This window comes from Petaurus breviceps, unplaced genomic scaffold (genome assembly GCF_028583685.1).
Source record: "Petaurus breviceps papuanus isolate PSGF00001 unplaced genomic scaffold, PetGlider_PUasm1.0 164, whole genome shotgun sequence".
Classification (NCBI taxonomy): Eukaryota; Metazoa; Chordata; class Mammalia; order Diprotodontia; family Petauridae; genus Petaurus; species Petaurus breviceps.
The window spans coordinates 11,638,728-11,652,143 of record NW_027185735.1 but is presented as its reverse complement, the minus strand read 5'-3'; the positions used below and the strand labels follow the sequence as shown (position 1 = coordinate 11,652,143).

General features: G+C 35.6%; 1 protein-coding gene across 1 annotated transcript in view; it reads left to right on the top strand.

Moving 5' to 3' along the window:
* MAP4K5 (mitogen-activated protein kinase kinase kinase kinase 5) overlaps positions 1–13,416 on the top strand; it is a 171,904-nt gene that overhangs the window by 126,659 nt on the left and 31,829 nt on the right. Inside the window, exons 23-25 of the mRNA XM_069082327.1 lie at positions 1,471–1,531; positions 9,361–9,475; positions 11,486–11,544. Coding sequence (XP_068938428.1) covers positions 1,471–1,531; positions 9,361–9,475; positions 11,486–11,544 — 235 coding nt within the window. The remainder of the gene's footprint in view (positions 1–1,470; positions 1,532–9,360; positions 9,476–11,485; positions 11,545–13,416) is intronic.

Below are 13,416 nucleotides of genomic sequence, written 5' to 3'. Positions count from 1 at the left end.
CTTGCTTCTAGTTCTGACCTCAGAGCAAAAGCCAAGCAAGTCAGATCCTTTTTCTACCTAATAGCCCTTCACATATTTGAAAGAAAGCTTTCTCTTTTCACCTAAATTTTCTCTTCTTCATGCTAGACATCCCTGCTTCCTTTAATAATCTTTATATGATATGGCTGCCAGTTCCTTCACCCTCTTGGCTGTGTTTCTCTGGACACATTCTTTTTTTGTCTAGGCCTGTGATTTCATCATCAATTTCAAGTTGTTTATATATTTATCAGATGCCTAGAACTGAAAATTCATTCTCTTTTAAATGTGGTCTAGGTGTGAATTCAATGAAATGTTCACCATCCTCATTTCGAACCCTTCTAGTTGACCACAACATGATCCATCCAACATCTGGGAACCTTCCTTATATTTTCTCTTTATATGGCCAGGATGCCAGTGGGCGTGGGCTGTCCCTTCCTTATTCCTCTCTAGTCATGTAACCAACCTATCTTCTTTTTTCATGCACTTCTTTGTTGATATCCTTTACTCCAGTTATTCTTTATATTTCTTTATTTGTTATCTTAGAATATGTTCATACCCATCATGAGCCTGTCTGTTGTCCTTTGGTTGATCCTTGGTTTTCATAAAACAATAGATTTAGAGCAGGGAAAGATCCTAAATGTCATTTGGTACCCCCACTTTCATTTTTTTAAAGTAATTTTTATGTATCTTTGAAGAGCATAGATTTCAAGGCAACAGTTTATTACATAGAATTGTGTGATTTATTCATTTTCATGATCAACATACAGTGAGCAGAGTAGTTGTATTCCCTATATCTTTGTCGGTTGTATAATGGTAAAAATGTACTCTCCTATATAGTATCTTTTGTGAGAGCCTGCCTATTCTCTTCTGATAGTATATTGAGGATGCCTTCCATGTGAGGATAGATTAGTTTTTAAAATTTTATATAGATGAAAGAGTAAGTATATATGTCTGGAGTTACTGATGTTCTCTTGGTTACCTTCTATTGGTATTAATGAAGACTTTTTTTCTATGCCTCATCCAAATACCTCTAAGAATTTCTCAGTGCCTCCCAGCACAGCTCTTGTCTATGCACTCTTGGTGCTCTTTCCCCCCGTCTTTTTGTATTCTTTAGTAACATTTCTGCTTCTAGAAGTATATCTGGGACTATGATGTTTAACATTCAGGTGTGCTGGCTATTCACTGTCCTTTACAATAGAAAGAGGTTTTTATTTTAAAAAATCAATGCAGATCTTTTCCATTGTTGCCTTCCTATTTTCATCCTCAAATGCCCTCAAGATAATTTTTCTTCATTTTCTTTGCCATACTTTCTTTGAAAGTTTTTTTAAGAAAAAGTTCAGGAAGGAAAGACATAATCCTAGCCATATTTTAAGATATACAGAATGGGAATGGGACAATTAAAAATCCTTTTTATATTCATATTATATTAAAATAATGATTTTTTTTCTATAGTTATTTCCACGGAAGTGTACCTGGCTGTATGTTATTAATAATACATTAATGTCATTATCAGGTATGTATACTATAGCCTAATATAGATCAAAAAGTAAACATGGTAAATATTCAGCTAATTATTTCTATGCTACTTAAAACTAACTGCCATTTTGGATATTTAACTACTAAAATCGCCTTGTAATATGCAGATTTTCTCTGCTGACTAAAAATGATAGGATTTTAGAGCTCTCATCCTTTTTCTACTTTAAATAATTTTAAATAATTATTTCTTATATATACACCATTCAGAAATCAGTTTTACCATTTCTATTTTCTTAACTAGCATCTCTAAATTTTCTGTAGTAAACAAGTCTAATAAGGTGATTCCTTCATGGATAGGTTTCATATTGCCTCTAGATTTCCAGTAGTATCTGTACATTTTTATCTATTTATACTTACTGAGTAGAAATTCACCCTCATCCATTTCTACTTGACCAGTGGGAACATCAGTTTACATTAGAGAAAAGTTTGAATTAAAATGAATTTTTCAATAAATATAATGGTAGATTATTACTTATATATAGTAATTTAAATTGAGTCAGTAAATATTGCCTGGTTGGTAAGGATTCTTCAGGGACCTGTATTATAGAACAGATTATTGAATTAGCATTTCACTTTTGTATAAATAATTTCTAAAATGCAGGAACATACTTGAATCCAGATGTTTCTCTGAAATTTAACCTTTCTCTCTACAAATATACTTTTATTCTTCATTTGTTTATGAACAAGAGTGGAAGTAAGCTACCACTACACCCAGAAATAACTGGCCGTGTAACCTTGAGCAACTTACTTAACCTCAATTGCTTAAAAAAAAAAAAAAAAGGAGTGGAAGTAAGCTTCAGCTGCGGTTTCTGTGTGAATTTCAATGCTGAATTTTTTCCTTCTGAATTAATACATAAAGTGAACACATAAAATTACCTCCCTCAACCTGTTCTATTCATTTCCTTGCCATTACCTGTAGTAATAAAGTTGGGTCATCACATTTCTATAGTTCTTTTAAGGTTTACAAGAGCAAACCTGCCAGATAAATAGTGCAAATATTATTATTTGCATTTGACATTTGAGGAAACCAAGGCTCAAAAGAGGTAAAATTACTTTTTGAAGGTTTCACAGTTAGTTAATGGAAGAATTTGGTCCCCTTTATTCTACATCGCATTGTCTCGACAGTCCTACAATAAAATAAGATACCAGAACATTACATTAATGTATTACATTGCTAAAAAAGCCTTGGAAAAACTAGTAACGTTAAAAAAAATTACCTGTACCTTTAATGTTAGTTAGTGTTAGAGAATCAAGTTAGCAAATTACTGCTTTCCCGGCATAGAGTTTTTGCTAAATGTTTGCCAAATGAGGTAGGTTGGGAATATCTAAACATATATTTTAACCAGTGCAGAATAGTTTGAAAATATTTTTAGCCTGGGGGGAGATATTGAAAGAGAAAAGAGTTGTGTGAATAAGATACACCCTGTGCTAGTCAACTTGAGGACTTCAAGGAACATAGAAAGCCTCATATTAAGCTTATTTATCAACATAGTTTATTGAATTACTATACAAATCACAATGGACATATTCATATAGTATGTGTTTAGGAAGATTTGTGCGCTGCTCCATGGCCAAGCACTAGGTGTCCTATCTTTGTCAGAAAGGTACAGTTGTTCATGCAGCACCTCAATGTGTCATCCGGCCCACTGGTGGTGACCCCTGAATGACTCACAGGTCACATAGCCCTCACAGTTTTTAACTGAGTTAGACAAAGGGAACTGAAACTTTTTACAAATGGAACAATCTTTAGTAGGTCAGACAAGGCCAAATTTGTAGAATTTCTTTGGAGTCAGGGCCTGCACTCATGGATATTCATCAATTATTCTAACTTTCTTTTTCTGAATGTTTCCTCCTCCTCTGAGTAAAGGGAGCTAACAAGCCTGCATCACAGCTTCCCTTTCTAGTTCTAGTAAATAATAATTTTTATTTATGAAGAACATTGCTACTTTATTTGTTTTTCATCTTTGTATCCTGGTTTATCTAGCACAATGTCTTGAACATAATAGGTACTTTAAATATGTATTCATTAGTTTCTTTAATAGTCATTTAATTACCATGAACAAGAAATGGCAAGGCATCAAAAGCTATATAAATATAATTAAGATATGATCTCTGCTGTTATTATGGAGCTTACAATCTAGTGGGGATTGAAGTAGGGAGACAGCAATACACAAATATACCTACCTGCAAATTTATGCAAGAATATAGAAGGAATTGGCAGCTAGGTGGCACAGTGAAGAGAGACCAGCCAGCCCTGGAGTCAGGAGGACCTGAGTTCAAATCCAGTCTCCGATGCTTAACATTTACTAGCCGTGTGATATTGGGCAAGTCATTAATCCCAATTGCCTTGCCTGCCCCCCTCCAAAAAGCAAAAAAAAAAAAGAATATAGAAGGAAAGATAATATCTTGTTGGGGGGATCAGGGAAGGCTTCTTGGATGAGAAGACATTTGATCTGGGCCCTAAAGGATGAATAGGACAGGAGTAGGGAAGTACTGATATATATAAGGAACAAGAAGTTGACCACTTTATTTGGAGTATATTTCATGTGGAGGAGAATAGAAAAAAAAGTCCAGAAAGATTTGCAAAGTACCTGGTTTCTGGGTCTTAAAAACTAGACTAAGGGAATGGATTTTGAAATGACAGGGTCACATCTATATACACAGATTAACTGAAAATTAATCTGTCAGTGATATGAAGAATGAATTGGGAAGAAGGAGAAACTAGAGGTGAAGAGACCAATAAGAGGGTTATATGGTATTAGAGCCCATTCTAAGGTGACGGTAGGACTAGAGAGGAAGAAATGGTTTCTAGAGATACTGCTCTTTCCTCATCTGTAAAATAAGAAGGTGGAACAAGATAACTTAAGGAACTTGTCTAGCTCATAAGTCTAACATCCCAAGTAATAAATAGGACACACACATGCATGTACACATACGCTTAAGATCAATTATTGAAAGAAAGAGAGACAAAAGAATCAGAGATAATGTTGAAGTTTTGAACATGGGTGATTGTTGAGTGGTGGTGCCATTGACAGAGTCCATTTGGAAGGAAAATTAAGTTCTATTTTGTACCTTTTAGAAGAGCCAACTGAGGAGAATGTTAAATGCTGCAGAGATATATGTCGAAAAAGGAAAATCTTGAGAACTGACATGTACCTCAGAAGTCATCTAGAATCCTCTACAGGCACGCTTTGGAAGTAGCTATCTAGCCTTTGCTCAAAGATCCCCAGGGATGAGGAGCCCCACTACTTCACATAGCAACAAATTCCACTCTTTAATAGTTCTGAGGAAACAATCACATTTAAGAGAAGTTTCTATAAAATAGTACAATAGTAGAGTGCAACTCCAGTACCTGACAGGACAATGGAAAAGATAGGCATATCATTCTCTCCTCACATTATTTCTATTTCCTCCTTTGGGCTTCTGTACTTTGAGAGCTGTTTGTTATATAACTTGGAGATTTAGTGCACTCTAATAGCAAACAGGACAGAAAGAATGATAATACATGGGGGGCAGAGTCAAGATGGCAGAGTAGAAACAGGACTTCCACGTGGCTCTGGCTACCACCTTCCCCAATCCATGTAAAAAGGGGACTCTGAACACACTTTGGAGCTACAGAACCCACAAAATGACTCAGAGAAGCTAACCTCCCACTGAGGACAGCCCAGCAGGCTGGCAGGAATCGGCCAGTGCAGCACTCTGGGAGCAGACCCCAGCCCTCGAGCCAGAGGTTTTAGCCCTAGGGCGGGCCTGACCAACCACCGGCAGGAGGGATTTAAGATCACCAACAGCTGTGGTGGTTTCCAGAATTATCAACACATAGATGCTAAGGACAAAGTGAGAGGTCAGTGCAGTGTGGACATTGGGATCTAGCAGTTGGTAGTGCCTCAGCCTCTTCCCCCAGGGCGAGAAGTGGCTGAGATGCCTTGGCTGTGCAGCTGCCCCCACATGGCAGCTTCAGCTCCTGGCCTACAGAGTGTAGGGAGACCACGTGACCAGTCTGAGGGGTAATTGCTCTTGCTTTAACCTGTTTGGATCTGTATTGTGGTCTAGGGTGGAGGTCCTGGGGTGTGTGACCAGCTTGCCAGAGTGTGTGGAGGCTTCAGAAAGGGCTCCCAACTAATACCTCCGGCAGCTGAGAAAACCCCAGCTTTGGTATGAAGCTCCCCTGTCTGGTAGCAGAGTCCTACTGTGGCAAAAAGCCCAAAAGTCAAGTAACTGAGTGGCAACATGACTAGGCAAAGGAAGCAAAGTAAACAGAAGAATCTAACATTAGACTCCTGTTTTGGGGACAAAAAGGATCAAAGCATGGAACATGAGGAAGACAGGGAAGTCAGAACTCCTGCACCAAGAGCTTCCAAGAAAAATATGAGCTAGTTACAGGCCATAGAGGACCCTAAGAAGCAGATAAGAGAAGTGGAGGAAACATTGGGAAGAAAAGTGAGAATGATGCAAGAAAATTACAAAATGAGAGTCAACAGCCTGACTGAGGAAAATAACACCTTAAAAAATAGACTAACTCAGGGGCGGCCAAAATAACACCTTAAAAAATAGACTAACTCAGGGGCGGCCAGGTAGCACAGCAAGTAAGAGCACCGGCTCCAGTGTTGAGAAGACCTGGAGGTCGAATCCCGGGCTCAGACACTCGGCACCCACCCAGAAACACCTGGCCGTGTAACCTTGAGCAAGTTACTTAACCCCAATTGCTTAGGGGCGGCCAGGTGGCTCAGCGAGTAAGAGTACCGGCTCCAGTGTTGGGACGACCTGGAGATCGAATCCCGGGCTCAGACACTCAGCACCACACCCAGAAATAACTGGCCGTGTAACCTTGAGCAAGTTACTTAACCCCGATTGCTTTAAAAAAAAAAAAATAGACTAACTCAAATGGCAAAAGAGGCTCAAAAAGGCAATGAGGAGAGGAATGCCTTAAAAAGCCAAATTTGCCAGATGGAAAAAGAATCTCAAAAGCTCATTGAATCATTCCTTCAGAATTAGATTGGAGCAAATGGAAGCCACTGACTTTATGAGAAATCAAGATCCAAACAAATGAAAGAATAGAAGGCAATGTGAAATATCTCATTGGAAAAACCACTGACCTGGAAAATAGATCCAAGAGAGATAGTTTAAAAATTATTCGACTACCTGAAAGCCATGATCAAAAAAAGAATTTAGAAATCATCCTCCAAAAATTCTCACACACACACACACACACACACACACACACACACACACATATATATGCACATATATAGAAATACCTATAGAAACATACAGAGATATACATATATAGACATACATACATATACTTAGATATCTATAATCATACTCACATATAGACATATACATTCACATACAATTTGTCCTTTGTTTCTTTGAGGGTGTATAACCTCTTCATAAGTCCAAGTCTTTTTCTAAGTCCACCATCTTATCATTTCCTACTCTGTAGCGGTATTCCTGTCTTGTACTGTCTAGTTATTTTTAAATAGTCTAAAAAAAAATAATCAAAATATTGATTAATATGACCAACATATAGTATAGTTTCTCTATTTTTCTCTTTTGATTAAATCTATTTAACCTTTAACTTTGAGATCATGATTACTACCCCTGCTTTTTTCCCCTAATAAATTCTACTCTTGATCTTTATTTTATGTTTGTGGATATTTCTTATTTTCTATCCCTCCTGACTCCTCTACTTCTTCCTGCTACCTTGCCCTCCTGTTACCTAATCTACCCTGCCCTAGGATCCCTTCCTTATTTTCCCATTCCCACTAATCTGTTACCTCCCCCACCACCACCAACATCTCCTATTTCCTCACCCTCCCTTTTTTTTTTTTGCCTTTTTTTTAAGGGGGGAAGGCAGGGCAATTGGGGTTAAGTGACTTGCCTAAGGTCTCAAGGCTAGTTTTATGTTAAGTGTCTGAGGCCGAATTTGAACTCAGGTCCTCCTGACTCCAGGGCTGGTGCTCTATTCACTGTGCCACCTAGCTGCCCTTTACCAACCCTTCTTGTACTCTATCTATACCTCTCTTATCCTTTCCCCATTCTCTATCCCCTTAGCCTTTTATTTCTTTCTGAATTTAGAAGACTTCTACACCTTTATATATATATAACACATATATAATTATTTTATATAATTATTATTACATTTCTATTATGTATAATTGTGTTATAATTAATATTAAACCCATTCCCGGTGAAAGTAGGGTTCGAGAAATATCAACCCTTCTCCCCCATCCAATTCCTCTATGTCAGTTCTTCCTCTTGCACCTCATTTGTATAATTACTCTTTACCTTTTCCTAAACAGTTTTACTTTTTGGAATCATATCATAATCAGGTTCATTCCATTCTTTCTTTCAAACTACTCAGTAAGTAATAACAGTCTTAGACATACATTTTATACTTCCTCATACAGAGTAAACAGTTATTTAATCCCTTGTATTTAGTCTTTGATATGTACCTTCTTTTTCTCTTGGATCTTATATGTCAAATCTACTATTTTCAGGGTTGTTTGTTTTCTTGTTGCTTGTAATATTTTCTCCTTGAGCTGGGGCTTTTGGGATTTTAGTATGATATTCCTGAAAGTTTTCCTTGTAGGATCTCTTTGAGGTGGTGATCAGTAGATTTTTTTCTATTACTACTTTCTCCTCTTATTCTAATACTTTAGGACAATTTTCTTTAATTATTTCTTGTATTATTGTATCAACATTCTTTTTTCAATTGTAGCTTTCAGGCAGTTAGATTATTCTTATGTTTTCTAGATCATTTATTTTTCTTATGAGATGTTTCACATTCTCTTCTTTTTTTATTCTTTATTCTTTTTGTAGTTAAATAAAAGTATTAAAATGTAAACTGATCTTCTGTAGTCTCACTGAAAGTATCCTAAGTATAACTCCAAGAGTAGATACTACGACATGGATGCTATTTATCTGATTCTGTTCCCACATTATTTTAATATGTCCTTGGGCAATTCTCTACAGTTTAAAAGATTTTCAGTTCATTTGGCTAAAAGAAATTTAAGTATGATATGGCAACATCTGTTTTAAATGTGATTAAGTTTTTATGAATCAGTGTTATAGTCACATGATGCTGATAATTATTATTCAGTTTATATTTGATGACATCAGAATTATAGTGTAGCTGCCAATACTGGCAGTGTGATTTTTTTTAGATATAATTTTTAGATTTAGTTGTAATTTTTTTTGATAGAATTTTTATTTTATACTCTACTGATTTCAGCCTATTTTCATTTAGGTTTAACCCACTAAGTTGATTTTTAAATATCTACCTGACACCTTCAACATAACTCATAATATATGTTGCAGTGAACAAGAAAAACATGTTTTATTGGTTTTTCCATATTATGGCAGGATAAACATCATGTGTATGTCACTGTGAAAAGAGTGTTTTGGCTTACATTGTAATTTCATTTACAATGTACTTTTATTAGTCGGTATTATACTTTTTTTTTTATACTATATCCCCAGTTGATATAAATGATCATCTCTCTTATGTTTGCTTCTGTAAATAATTTATTTTCTTTAAAGTAAAATTTAAAAGCATAATCTGCTTTAGTTATGTACTACCAGAAATACTTAATTTATTATTGTGAAATATAATTTTGGCTACTATTTAAAATTTTCTCAAAATAGTTTTAACTTTTTAAAAATTTCTATTTTTTGGTTTTGGCTTTTTGAACATTTCTGGACTCTTCATTTTTAGAAGGTAAATATTTATACTTTTACTTGAAAATTGCATTACTCTGCTTTGAGTGTCTATAACAAAAATAACATGTTTCTCTTTTGTAGGAAAAACTTTTCAACTTTATTCCCATAATCTAATAGCCTTATTTGAACAAGCCAAAAAACCAGGATTAGCTGCCCATATTCAAACCCACAGGTTTCCAGACCGAATATTGCCAAGGTACAAAATAAGAACTTTGTTATTTTGAGAAATAATCATATTTTTAAATGAACTCATTTGTAAATCACGAAAAGATGATAAGAGGAATTCCATTCAAAATAACTACAAAATGTGTAATATGTCTGAGAGTTATCCTATCACCACACAATAAAGATTTATGTAAATATTATTACAGCCGTTCTTAAGGATGGAAGTATTTACTATGACTCATAAATCTGCTTTAGTAAACTTCAGATGATGATGGTACCTAAATTAATTTTTGCATTTAGTGCAGTGCTGCTTGAATTTCAGAGCATACTACTGAATTAATTTAATTTCTAGAATTAAATAAAACAGTTAACAGAATTTATTTCAGTGACTAAAAGGTCTAGAGTCTTTAGGGAAATAATGACTAAAAGGGAAAATATGACTGAAGGGAGCATAGACAAGGTATATCACACCTTAATTCATACTATGAAACAGTAATCTTCAAAACCATTTGTTACTGGTTAAAAAAGAAAAATTAGGTCATTGGAACAGCCTGAAGTAATTGAATGGCATTCTAGTGTTTGATAAGCACAAAAATATAAATTATTGAACTTATCTTTTGAACAAGAATTTCTGGGAAATTTGAAAAGAAATTTTGCAGAAATTAGACTAATATACGTACCATATGCTACAGGAAGCTCAAAATGAATATGTGACCTGTATGTAAAACATATGAAGAAGAGAAAGAATGAGATCAAGTACTTTTCACAACTGTGGGTAGACAAAGAATGTTTTTGTTTTTTTTTACAAAGTATTCTTAAGCCGAGTAATAGAGGCAATCATAAAAGATAAAATATACAACTTTGACTACATAAAAGTAAAAAAAGCTTTTGCAGGAATGAAACCAGTATAGATAAAATTAGGAGAATGATGATATTTGCATCACATATTACCAATAAAAGTCTGATTTTGACACAAACATGTAACGTTAGAGCTAGAGCCATTCCCCAGTAGCTGAGTGGTCAAAGATAATGATTTTTTCAAAAGAATTGCAAACCCTGAATGACCATTTGAAAGCATACTCCAAAATCACTACTAGATAAAGTAAAAAATGAAAGCAAATGAGGTTTCACTTCACACAAGGAAAATTGGCAAATATGGGCCAAACCGTGATGGGAACAATCAGTGTTGGTGGGGTTATAGAAAATCAAATAGATTCATATTCTCTTGGAGCTGTGAATTTGTTCAGCCATTTGAGTTATCAATTTGGGATGTAGTACTTAAGAAAAATGACTTTGACCAAGCATATACCCCAGAGAAATCAAAGATAAAAAAACAAAGGCTAGTATATAAGATATTCATAGTAGTAGTCTGCAAAACACAAGGAATGACTATTAGGGTCAGGTAGGGTGGTGCCCTGGATAGAATGCTGGTCCTGAAGTCAGAAAGACTCATCTTTCTGAGTTCAAAATCTGACCTCAGACATTTAATTGCTTTGTGACCTTGGGCAAGTGATTTAACCGTGTTTACCTTAGTTCATCATCTGCAAAATAAACTGGAGAAGGAGATGGCAAACCCCTTCCTGTATCTTTACCAAGAAAACCCTAAATGGGGTATTGAAAAGTCTGAAACAACTGAACAACAACAGTCTTTGGGGGAACAGTTGAAAAAAAAAAAACAAATATATGAATGGATTCAATATTATTTTACAGAGATAATAAAAGATTATTAAGGCAGAATGTTGAATACGTAGATTGAGTCATTGTATCATATGTTTATGATTAATTATTTTCTTTAATACAAAGGAGGATTCAACCTGGTGTGAAGATAGAAGGTAGTTCCAGAAATGACTAATGTAAAGATAAAAGATATAAATAAAATATTTTAAAAACCAAATCAATAAAAAGTATATTCTCTGATAACAATTAAAAGAAAGTGATCCAATTTGTGTTGATAGTGAAAATTCTTTATCTTAATTTTGAGAAGAAGGGTATAATATAATACAATACAGAAAAGTATTTTAAGACCTTTTTATAATTTCAGGAAGTTTGCCTTAACAACAAAGATTCCTGATACAAAAGGATGTCACAAATGCTGCATAGGTAAGTAAGAATAATATTTTTAAACTGGAGGACAAGGGCTTTTAAATATTATTTTAAAAGTGTCTAAGAATGGAACTGCTATGGGGCGGCCAGGTAGCACAGCGAGTAAGAGCACTGGCTCCAGTGTTGAGAAGACCTGGAGATTGAATCCCGGGCTCAGACACTTAGCACCCACCCAGAAACACCTGACCGTGTAACTTTGAGCAAGTTACTTAACCCCAATTGCTTAGGGGCGGCCAGGTGGCTCAGCGAGTAAGAGCACCGGCTCCAGTGTCAGGATGACCAGGATCAAATCTGGGCTCAGATACTCAGCATCACACCGAGAAATAACTGGCCGTGTAACCTTGAGCAAGTTACTTAACCCTGATTGCTTAAAAAAAAAAAAAGAATGGGTCTGCTAGATGGCACAATGAATAGAGCACTAGCCCTAGAGTCAGGAAGATGTGAGTTCAAATCTAGCCTCTAACACTTAACACAAAAATTGGCCATGTGATCTTGGGCAAGTCACTTAACCCCAATTGCCCTCCAAAAAAAAAAGGCAAAAAAAAGGTGTCTAGGAATAAAGTTAGAGAGTTTTTAACTTTTTATGTTTTTTTTCTTGGTGATATCTCTGGGTGATCATAGTATAAAAAAGTTTGAGGACCATTACCCTAAAGGCATTTTACTGTTTTATCTAAGTACTTTCTCTCTTTATTGTAGTTTGGTTTGGTTACATTTTTCTTCATATCTCCTGAATCAGTTATCCCTGAAGGATAGTCAAAATATTCTTTTTTCCCCCATTACCATTTCCATACTTTTGCACTACCAGCATCATTCAGCATCCTCTGTTCCTTTGGGATCCCCTGAATTTAAATCTTATCACTCAGCCCAGATCTTGGTTATTGTTATTTACTGGTCTCACCGGACATTCTTGTTCCCTTGTCAGTGAGTTCAGTTACCTGGCTTACAGACTCCCTCCACGTGATTCCTTCACCCATTCTATGAAACTTCAGCAAATGTTGTTGACTAAAATACCCTAACCTCATAGTTTCTTGATTCACTGAACTCATGACCTGTTCTTCCACTTTGATGTTGCTGTCATTCCACAAGTGCTAAAGTTCCTATAGCTGAACATAACCTCCAACTCTATCTCTTCCTATACTTTATTCTTCCAAAACCTATTTTTCATTTGCTTTTAACTTTTAGTCCCTCTGTCCCTTCCTGCTTTCATAGGCTATCATCCCTACTTTGGCTATACTGTCTTTCCTTCCAAATCTCAACCCTTTAATGAACTATTTCATACTGTCTACACTTACTTTTATTTGTAAAGTTTTTCTAAAATTACCCATAATCTTTTTGGGTTTTTTGTTTGTTTTGGAGGGGAAAGGCAAGGCAGTTGGGGTTAAATGACTTGCTGAAGGTCACACAGCTAGTAAGAATGTCAAGTGTCCGAGGCCGGATTTGAACTCAGGTCCTCCTGACTGCAGGGCCGGTGCACTATTCACTGCGCCACCTAGCTGCTCCCTACCATAATCTTTTTTTGTTTTTAATTTTAATTCTAAATTTAAATACCAAAAAAAGAATATTTCTATACACATGCAACAGAGCACAAGAGGATTGATTCTCTGTGAAACTGCATCACCATTGAATAATACCTGCTTTTTTTTAGTGTAATAAATTTTCCCCATTACTCTTGAGAACTGCCCTGCTCGTCTCTGCTTCCTTCTGAAATTCCTCCTTTTCTGTACATTCAAAAAACTGTTCTGATGGCCCTCTTCTTTTTTGCATCACTATTGTTAATCTTGTCCTGTTGAAAACCTAGTGAAAGGAAAAAAAGGGGAAGAAAATTCTCATAACATAAATATAATCAAGTCAAATGAATCCACACAGTGA